The sequence below is a fragment of the Myzus persicae genome, unplaced genomic scaffold, assembly GCF_001856785.1.
Source record: "Myzus persicae strain clone G006 unplaced genomic scaffold, MPER_G0061.0, whole genome shotgun sequence".
In the NCBI taxonomy this organism is placed as follows: domain Eukaryota; kingdom Metazoa; phylum Arthropoda; class Insecta; order Hemiptera; family Aphididae; genus Myzus; species Myzus persicae.
The window spans coordinates 352,858-364,471 of NW_019102076.1; the positions used below are offsets into that span (position 1 = coordinate 352,858).

At 32.9% G+C, this 11,614-nt stretch overlaps 1 protein-coding gene across 1 annotated transcript; it reads left to right on the top strand.

Annotated features, from left to right (window-relative positions):
* The first annotated feature begins 3,737 nt into the window (after positions 1-3,737).
* Positions 3,738-10,882, top strand: LOC111031156. Its single transcript, XM_022310988.1, has 3 exons — positions 3,738-4,237; positions 6,340-6,380; positions 9,156-10,882. The coding sequence occupies exons 1-3, from the start codon at positions 4,217-4,219 to the stop codon at positions 10,447-10,449; spliced, it is 1,356 nt and encodes a 451-aa protein (XP_022166680.1). The 5' UTR covers positions 3,738-4,216; the 3' UTR covers positions 10,450-10,882.
* The last annotated feature ends 732 nt before the right edge of the window (positions 10,883-11,614 follow it).

Here is an 11,614-nt window from a genome sequence, read left to right on the forward strand (position 1 = left end):
TTGATATGCAGACTTGAAATAATGTGCAGGAACCGGAGAAATTAAGCCAAAGCCACGCTAACAATTTGAATGTTTTTAATTCCAAATATATGGTAGAATAATACAATAATAAATATATTATTTTATATAGGTATATTAAAGAATTAAAATTATTCTTTGAACTTAGCATATAACATAAAGTATGTGATTTTGGAATTCTTTAAATAAATATATTTTCTTATATTTTGTATAGCAGATTAAATAGTTTCAATTTTGCTCTAACACTAATCAATTGGCATGTTAGAATAAGTGTAAAAAACATACTCAATAATATGACATTATACTCAAAATACAGCACATACATAATGAAAGCACATTTAGACTTGTTTTTATTTGAGTATTATTTCGTAGAAAACATTGTTTTTAAATTCAGATCATATTCTTACGTTTGATTTAATCCAATTGTTACCGTATTGTTATCATACGACATATCAGCCATCAAACATCAGCTTTCACGACCAATATACATTATGTTTTGAAATTTTACACGAAATGAAAACATAAACAAAGAGTTACTACTTTTGTTTTGTCAATGCGAATATAATCCACGTTATCTCGCGTATAGTCGGCATTTTTAAGTAGAAAATATCATACTTTACGTGGTTAAAATGATAATAAGTTACCGTGACACTGATGGTATCCGTCCAGGTGTTGGATAGTTTTTCATTTTATTTTCGTATCGTGCTCCGGCGGGTAAACCTAAAAAGTGAGAACTAAACAAATCCTTCTTTTTACTACACAACTCGCGTCTTTGGAAGCCGGTCGATTGGAGTTATATTATACCATAAAATAATCCTGGTAATAATATGCTCAATGTTCATGTGCTAAAATTTCATGTCTTTTCGTCTCTTTCGCGTGCATAATTCATATAGATACACTATTTTTTCTTCGGTATATTCAAAGTATTTCATACTTTTCAAAATTTATAAATATAGACACATAGGTGTGGTACCTATAATTTTAATGTCAGTGCTGAATATCACATGTAGAGGATTAAGATTAATGATAATTGTTTGTTTGTATAATGTACCTACACCATCAATTTATAATATGCGTATATTTTCTACTTTTTGTATTGGCACTTCCAGCTTTCTATAAAATATACAAATATTCTACTTTTTAATATAATGTGTTATGTCATCATAATATACACAATATCCTTAAAGTTATCTTTAAAAATGTAAGCTTCAATTTAAAATATAATTTTTAATTTATTGTAGGTAGTATGTTTTTGAATATTTTGGGTATAACTACTGTTATTAATTTATTATTTAAAATGTAATTATATTTTGTAAATCAAGTCGTTTTTTCGTAATAAAGATTACTATTGTTATTATTATTTCAAAATATACCATTAGACGAGCAAACAGTCAAATTTTTTACCTAATTAAATGTATTAAAAACATTTATTTTTGTTAGTAGGTACGTTTATGACGTAAATTAATAATATTAGTAGATAATTGTTGAGCGGCTAGGCACGAATTATTTATTTTGTTCTGGAATCAAACTTATTCCCACGCCTTCGCAAAGTATTTCAATTTAAATAATTTAGGAAATAGGTAGGTACACACATTATTATACATTAGTCAATATTTAACAGACTTTTAAATAATTTAATTAAAATTAAACAAAACATAAAAATAATTTGAATTGGCTAGTGCTTATTAATGAACATTAATTTCTAAAACACGATTAAAACATACAGATTCCTACAACGTGATAGACAAATAATAATTTCGATTAACCGTAGTCCGTTTCACTTCAGTACCTATGTTATTACTTATTATTATTAGTATAATAATGATTCTCCAATGCATGCACCTATGGATTTTTTAAGAGTTCAATGTTTTTGAAGCTCGTATAGTTGTATATTAATTATACAAACAGTCTATCTGGTAAAGATTATTCACGTTAGACATATTTCGAGAGCACAATCTATTAATATGGATTTAATAAAATCGTGACAATAAATGTTGACACGTGATGATTATTTGAGCATTTGAGCACCACATAAATTGGTCTTGTTTGACGTGTACACAGCCGCCTACAGTACAAAAATATGTTGTGCACAAAAATGAAGAATAAGCATGTTTTTTAAAAATAAATTCGTGACATACAATTATACGCGTTCACTTCCGGCGATATATCTACTCGATAATTGAATATATTATAAAAAGGAGAGTTTTTCGTATTTCGTATTTACCTATTTGTTTAGGCATTTTCCTCCTATTTAGAAGAAATTTCTCGTCTTCTCGACATAATTAACCAGATCAATATGAGCGTTGAACTAAATACTCGATGTCAAACTCTCTACGGATAATCAATCCAACTTAAATTGTTTTATTTATTCCAAAAGTAGTAAATATGAGTTGTATGTAAAACTTGTCCAAAAATAATATATTCAAAATAATTGAATATTGTTTTTCATACCATTTTAAATTATATCCTATTCGGAAGTTTTTATTATCTCCTATATTATTAGAAACCAGAAACGTAACATGACGTCTGATCATCATATATAAATAATAGATATAATCGTACATTATAAGCATACATTATAGTTATTACTTATTATAAGCAAATGCATTTTTCAAAACTTCTTGATCAGTTTATTGTACAATATGTAAAATAATCCCATCACAATATATTTCGTGGTTTATTTGAAGAATACTATTTGTCAGACAGCTAAATATTTTTATTTCAAACGGAACTGCTTTTGTATAAAGCATATCAGTAGTTAAACCATCAATTAAAATTATTATCATTCATTAATTATTGTTTTCCAAGTACGATTTCAACTATTAATAATATTATTTTTAAAAAAGTAAAATTTAATTTAAAAATGGCAATACCTATGAATAATATTTCAATAATATTGTAATATTCATGAATATTGTAATAACAATGATCATGTTTAATCTATTATCATAATAATGGCAAATTGAAAATGTCTAATATTATATGTTGAATATTTATTAGTTACTAATTGCTATAAACAATATGGCATTTAAGAAAATAATCCAAATATTCAATACAAATTGTGCAACAATATTTTAGTTCATTAAAGCGTTAAAGTTTCTTCGTTTTTTAAAAACTTTTCATGTGCTAAATGATAAGTCACATTTGCTCCAAAAACAATTAGAGGCCTATACTCATTATATCGTTTAAAGGTTAGCAAATAACCTTTAACTTCTATAAGATGATCCGATAACTGGCGCAAAGTCACACAACAGTCGGATATCGGAATTCCAAAATATACATAATTACATTTTTTGGCATATGTACCAAACGCGTAAATTATCGGATACTTCGAGTTTTGAGATAAGACGGAGTAGTGTAATATGTTGATCGTAATCAAAAATGGTCAGGAGCGGTATAAATACCAACACAATAATGTTTAGACATACCCATAGTATTCGGACAATCGAAGTCTCCGTCCTACAGTCCGGGTGTACACGCGTATAGGCATTTATCATCTATAATATAATTACTGTATACTAGTATACGCCTATTTATGCGCATTCCGTGGATGGTGAAATGGGAGAAATTTGTGGCGTCGGATGCGGCTATTGAATTCGTATACATATAATGTACGCGATCCATGCGATTTGTGGAAAGCCTGCGTGCCGGTGCCGTAGCCTGCACCATCCAGACAGTTAGGTAGGTATAGGCAGGTGGGTATATAGGTATATACCTGATACCTATATATACCTGTAATATCATATACTTGCATGCCTATAGAATATATACGCACACCGCAATGTTCGCACTCCCTCCAGCGACTCCCTCGCAACCGGTCTCCTAGAAGCTTATAAAAGATCGTAATTAGAGGTCATCGTGCGTCTTAGATTCAATGCCATTGCACAAACACGGTCAGACTGCACATTTCCACAATGCGATTCTCGTTCGACTTCGGGTAGTACTGCGTCGATATTCGTTCATAGTTGTATTGTTTACGCCGATTCAATAGCAATAATAATATAATACGATATAGAGTTTAAGCATTGAAAAAAGTTTTAACGCACTACTAACATTTCGAAGGTACGCCGTACACGGTCCGTCTAGGCTACTATATCATATTTTATAACATATAATATACTAAAATAATTCAAGATAAATCAGAGAGATACCTATTCGGATCGATCAACAGCTGTGGATTTACTTTTGAATTTTGACCATGAAAACGGATAACAAAATGGTGAGTACATTAAACATATACCTTGGTACAATTATTTAATTATTAAGCTGTTATTTCATAAATCCAGTAAATTATATTTTTTTTTCCGTGACTTCATGTCCAACTACCATATAATTAAAAACACTGTTTAGAATTTAATTTTACGGGATTTTATTACCTTTAAGATTTTTTATATTCATTTTACTAGTCAGTAAGTAACAGACGAATTTTATTAATTTTAAGGTTTTTGTTTACGGGACGGTTATGAAGTACACACATTATTGTTTCATTTACAAACATCTCAATGTTTCATACGACAAATTGTTATGAATTATATGATTATTTTTTATAATAATAATTCTATATATATAGAACCTTACAGCAGATGGCCAATTTTAAAATAACGTAAATTTCAGAACATATTTTTCCTATGAAAAATGAAACAGTTTAATCCTTTTTTTTATCTCCAGAAATTTAAAATTGTAAATCCTACTTAGTTATAGGTACAAAAATTAAATGTATAATGTAATATATTTCCTCGTGTTCTTCAAATACCGAAAATTATACATTTACACTCGCATAATGTTATTCAATCATACTGTTACATAATATTAATAGTTTATTTTAACCAATTATGGTATTCTAAAATAATTTATAATTTATAATTCATTTATACTAAGGTAACCCCGCAAAATATTGGTTCATTAAACTTTAAATAGGTATAATATATAAGATACCTATAACTCATAAATTACAAGTTAAAACTAATTGCTCTTTCAGCATTTAATTTTTATCGGTCCAATTATCAAATATTCGAGATAATATTCTGCTACGGAATATGAAATTAAAAAAGTATGTTGTCATTTAAAATGGTACAAACTTTTAAAATTATAACGGTAACAATTATAAAAATGTTATTTTGCAATGACATCACATAAATTAAGTAAAATAATATTTACAAGAAAATTAAAACTTTTCAAATAATAAGTTAATTTAGGGAAGGCACTTAAATGGATCCCGTTGTAAATAACTTATTTTATGTACAAATGTACGTTTATGTAATTATGTACTGTTTTAGTTTTAATTCATATAATTTTGTTATTGTTTTTTTAAAAGTAAACTAAAATTGAGAAATAATAAAAAGTCTTTTTGAAAATATAGATTAAGATGTACGAAATAATTGATAAAATAAGACATTTAAAATAATTCATAAATGAAATCACACATTTGTAACTTTATGGTCATAAATTCTTAAATAAATTGAATACCATCCCAGAGACCAATTTGTTATCTAAAAATATTATTTTAATGTTATATTAATATCATTAGTATAACTTTATAATAATAATAATAAAATATTTTCATTATAAAGTGCTGTTTGCGAGGTAAAAATATTTTCCAATACTTTTCATAATATTATTACTATACATTTTTTTAAACTTCGTTCAATAATTTATCTACCATATTTATAAATAAAATCCGGATATCTTAGTGGCGATGTATAATTTGTTTGAACTAATTGATTAATCAATAGGTTTACTGTGTATGATTTAATGATTTTGGAAATATCTTTTACAATATTAATTATTTAAGTGGGGTCTGGTTTTGGCTGTATGGAGATTGCCAAAATTGATTATTAGACGTGTTGCAGATTACGATCTCATACCTTTATTTTTATCTTTTAGTGCAAATATATCCATTTCTTCGATTTAGTGGTGTAAAAATCCCGATACACTCTAAGAATATTTACATGCATTTACTTAAGCTTAAAGTTTAAGCCGTAGTTATTTTTTCGAGCTTTTAAGACTCTTAACACTCTTAAAAATCTTAATATTTAATACTGTAACAGTAATATAGGGTAATATTGTTATAACTTATAATGAATTGGTCACCTTAATAATTGCTGTAAACAACTGGCTCATAGCTATATCCTATACTATATTCGAATCGTGTGATTGGTTTTATACATTTGTATAACCTAGTAAAACTTTACAAAATGACACAGGTAATCGTAATATGTATAGTAAGTATATAAACGAGCTTACCTATGCAAAAATAATACCTGCCTATGTTATTTTTACCTATATGGTAGTGTATTATTATAATTTATTTATGGATTTCAGATGCTGATTTTTCTTTCATTCCTGGCCGTTGCTCGTTGCACGTAAGTTTGATCAAATTTAATAAAATATATGCAAATATCTGTTGGTGTTTCTTAAATATTAATCTTTTGAAACTTGTGACATAAAATAAAGTTAAAAACCTATCTCCAAATTTTTATCACATGACAGACAACATATTATTGTAGTTGACAGTGGCGTAACTTGGATTAATCTATTTCACAGTCGAGGGGGTAAATATTATAAATATATTTTACTTATCGTCTTAAATAAATTGTGTGGGAGGAGGTGACACGCGTCTACCTCTCAAATAAAGTACCAATAACAATAATTATTCCTGTAAACATTAAAGATAGCAGTCATTGAAGTGTTTTAGGATTATAAAATTAATATAATAACATCGAGTTGGTATTGTTCATATTTTAACGAGCATAATTTTAAGTATATTATCTATAATAGTCTACACAATATAAATGTTATGATGACAAAGTAATCATATGAAATGCACTCAGAAAAATAATATTCAAGCTCAAGCATAATGAAAAATGATTTCGTTTTAAAAAAGTGTTGCAATATACATAGGTACAATTAATTGGAGCTTTAAACGATATCTTTGCCTCCACTGTAAAATATCAAGGTGGTCTAACCACCTCTTTCCGACAGTTCACGGCTATCATAGTTACATACGTATTGTACTATAATGCATAATTTAGGATATAATAGTTATTATTACCTATAATACTCATCCCCTAACACGGTGTACGTTTTGAAATTATTCGGTGTAATACATAATTATTATACCAAAATATTGTCCATCGCATTAGGTAGGTATATCGTATATCGACTATTTAAAACCCATTCCGTAGGTACTATTAGGGTTATTCGTAATTATGTTGTTATTGGCCCTTTAGGCGGTATAATAATTATAATAATAATAATAATGAATACAAATCGTGAAATTTAGAGAATACTTCACGAATAAAACCGATACGAATTGTCTGCTCGGCCCGGGACAGTATAGGAAAACCAGTTGCTTAACGGATATGCGAGTATCGGGGTAACTGGCAACTGATGTTTACCCGAGGCGATCACTGCGAGGATAATAGGAACACACAAAAAGGAAGATGAACGTCCTCCTTATTATTATAGGTAGTAGGTACTCATATTCATCATGAATTTCAGTAATTTCCATCCACGTCTTCGCGTTAAACGTTACATTTTGGAATTCTCATTTTTTCTCTTCTCTAATGATTTTTTATAAAACGTGTTTGCTGCTTTAATACGTAAATCGATTATAATCATATTATAATAGTACAAGCAACCGTTTCAAACAATTTATCAACAACTTGATACGAATGAACTTAGGTTGTTATTTATTCCGCGAAAGATGAATACCCGGAATTATAGCTTATAGGTATAAAAAAATCTGTATCTATACTGATGTCTTACGTCTGGGTAAGTAACTTACTTATAGCTATGTCACTCATGTAAACTATTATGTCGTTGTCGCAAACTGGCGACTGCAGTCTGAGTGAACTAGGAATTCAAGACATGCTTCAATAACAAAACCGGCAAGTAACAGGAATACAGTCACATATTAAGGTGTTTTAGAGGTAACCATCTTGATGATTCTGTAAAAGAAACTTAATAATATTATTTTTGCATACAGTTGACAGTTGACAGTTGACACTATACAATAATTTTAATAAAATAATAATTTATCTAAAGAAAGTAAGTCTCGTACAGTAAGTTATGCTTAGTCGTGATAGTAGACGAACAGTGACCGTTATTGAAATTTATTGCAGAGAACTGTGAATGGGATAACAAAATATATACATACACTGATACACGTGACACAGTATAATAATACTTATGTATTATCGTGTGTACGAAAACGTATTAAATGAGTAACTTATGATTATGTACCATGAACTTTCATTTTTCAGTTTCAAATGGGCACGGTATGCAAAACTACAAAGTATGGGAATTCCAAGTTAATGGTTATAGGAGGGGGAGGGATGTGATATGCTTTATAAATTGTAAATATTAGTCTCTTCAGCCATGCTGCAAGGATGAACTGGGCATCTGAGTATCTGATATTCTAAAACAAATACCTACTGCAAAAATAACTATTAAAATTATATTCATATTCTTTTTTTTTTATTGGTCATGAAGTCATAAATGTCTGCTTCGACAACTAAGGACATTAGCATTACGTTTGGATATACATTTACATTTTACCTACCTAACAAAAAAATCATATTTTATATGTACCCATGTATGTGATTTAATCGAGAATCCGGTCTACGATCCGGGTATTAAACCACGCATATTTTTAACCGTGTCTTTTATACCGATTACGCAGACGCTCGGCACGCGTTTCGTATGATGCACTAATATTCGTTACTAATAATTGAAAATATAAGTCATTTTAATATCCGGATTGATATTAACCATGTATACCGTAGATCATATACACTGGATAAAGCTATGGCTTAAAATCTTGAAGCATAGCTGTTCGTGCCCCGAAGTCATCACTGCGCATGAGCAAAGTATATGATCTAAGCATTCAGTACCCAATCGTCCTTATCACTATAACACACTATTGTTCCTTCCCCGTCCCGCGCGATCTAATTCATTTCTCACGCATGCGCAATAAGTACTTCGGGCATGAACAGGTCTGCTTCAAACACGGACTACGCGTGATATACGCTATAGCTCTATCCAGTGTATATGATCCAAGATATAGACCGACTCTTCGATCGAATTACATACCGTGTACCAATGCGTTTTACAACTAGTATTGGCATGCACTGTAGGGACTTGCAGTCATTGGCAAGCAGTGACGAAGAGAACCGGATAGATCCAATCGACGGACCGACCGCGGGTGTCGGTGGCGGCGACCTGCACCCCGAGACGAGCGCCGTCGAGTCGACCACGGCTGCGGCGGCCGTTGACGGCCACCGGTCGGGCAGACAGTTTTACCAACAGTCGGCTGCGTTCGCTTACCAGCCGTATCCGCAGCGCAGGGCGTACAACAAGAACCCGGGCCAGCCGATGAAAAGGCCCAAGTTCAGGACGAAACCCGGCGGTGGGAGGCGGGGGCTGAGGCCACGACGCCGGCCGTCCATGTCCGGGGGGCCACCGACTATGTCTTCGATGGCCGGTTCGCGGTACAGGCGGTTGCCTTCGCCAGCCCCGATGTTGCGCCCTCAGCACAACAACTACATCGACACGGCGGGTGGCGCAGACTACGACGATGGCTTCGAGTCGGCGCCGCTGCCCGTGTCGTCGTTCGACTACGGCGACATGCGTGAATTCGACCACGAATCGGCCGCTTACGCTTACGGGCCGCCACTACAGGCCGTCGGCGGTGGTCGGTCACGCAAACGTCCCGTCATCGTCGCCGCCGCTCCCACCGCCGGGTATGCCGACGAAACGCGTCCTGCGGCCATCATGCACGTCCCAGTGCGCGTCATTCGGCCAACCGCACCGACGCCATCGAACACCGCCAACGAAGTGGACGCTGTGGCCGATCCCATGGACAAGCTCAGACAGTTGGTGCACGAGGCCATGGACGAGCATTTTGCCAACAGGCACCAGGAACTGTACGGCGACGGGTTCGGAAAACAACAGCATCAACCGAACATGCAGCAGATGCAGCAGGTGTATAGCGCCAAGTACAAGCGGCAACCGCCAGCGCCCGCCGACAAGGAGAAAGCCCTACACCACGGACATCAGCAACAACGAACCGCCGATGCTGTGAGGTCTGCCACGGCGTCCGTGCAGCCATCGCAGTCGCCATCCGTCAAGACGACCAAGGACGTGGACGTGGACGCCGACGGTTCGGACGACCGGCTGACGTTGGCCGAGATATCTGCGTACATGGGCGCTAAGCCCGCGGAAACGGTACTCAGCGCTGGCGGTCACCGGTACGTGTTGTCCGACGCCCTGCAGCAGAGCTACCGACACCAGCAGCAGCAGCGACCACAGCTAGATCACCATCATCAGCAGTACGGCGGCGAGGATCATCATCAGCCTCAGTACTTGCGTTACGTGTCACCGTTCGAGGCGCTTTATGAGCTGCCGGCCGCTCGGTGGACGTACAAGTAAGTAGGTATAATTTACCAAGTACAGTCGTGTAGCTCCTCGAAATCATAACTGCACGGTAGGCACGCGTGGACACATTTTCGGTGAACCGTGTTGCATATAGGTAGCAAGGTAGCTGAATCTGACCATCCGTCGAAAACCAAAAAAAAACACCGCTATGCTATAGTCGAGAACAACAAAAGCAGAAAAACTAAAAATGTCATTTTACCTAAAATAATACTCATACTTACTGTATTATACACGTCTATACATGATTACATCCAAATAAAAAAATTAAACAATTATTTTTGATGATTCAAATATTATTATGATACGATTGTTCACGTACAAAGACGTACGCGCACTTCAGTACTGGAGGCTGTAGAACTCTGAATGTCCTTAAGCAGATAAGCTATAATATAAATAAGTTCATTCCCCAAGTAAAAATATAAAATAACCGAAATCTTTGTAACACACTTTCTACAAATTACGGGTTGAATAAATATCTATATTACCCTCGACTGTAATAATTATGGCACGTTATGAAAATCATTCTCTTCCAACCATAGTTAAATACTTAAATAATACGAGTTAGCGTAAACGTAGGTACGGGAAATTAAGTATACCTACAAGTTAATTATAATAATATATTCTTTAGGTACTTAGTTAATCAGAACTATATCAAAACCTCGTATATTGAATTTTTATAGATATAAAATATATATATTGTAAATTTAATTGTATCGGAAATTTATTTTATTCATTTACGATTATACATCTATATTATATTATATATTTTAATTGAATTCTTGTAATTATTGATAATGTTCGGCACGCGCTCTGCGTGTACGACTTATTCATGAATCTATATTATTATTTATTATTTATGAATTATTTTTGTGTACATAATGCATAAGTGCATAATATAAATAATATATATTTTATGTATTAACTATATGACTATAATATTTTTGTGAAAATAACTATTATACGTTTTGTTAAATTATAATATTTTTATTATCTATATTTCAACATCGTGACTTTCTTATTTGCAAAATTGTTTGCGACGCAAGCGCATGATGCGAGTGCCTAATATACCCATCCTATAGTACTAGTAAGTACGACTAGTACTTACCTACGAATGTAAACGATTTTAGATATTTTATCGATAGATCACTAACAAAATTAC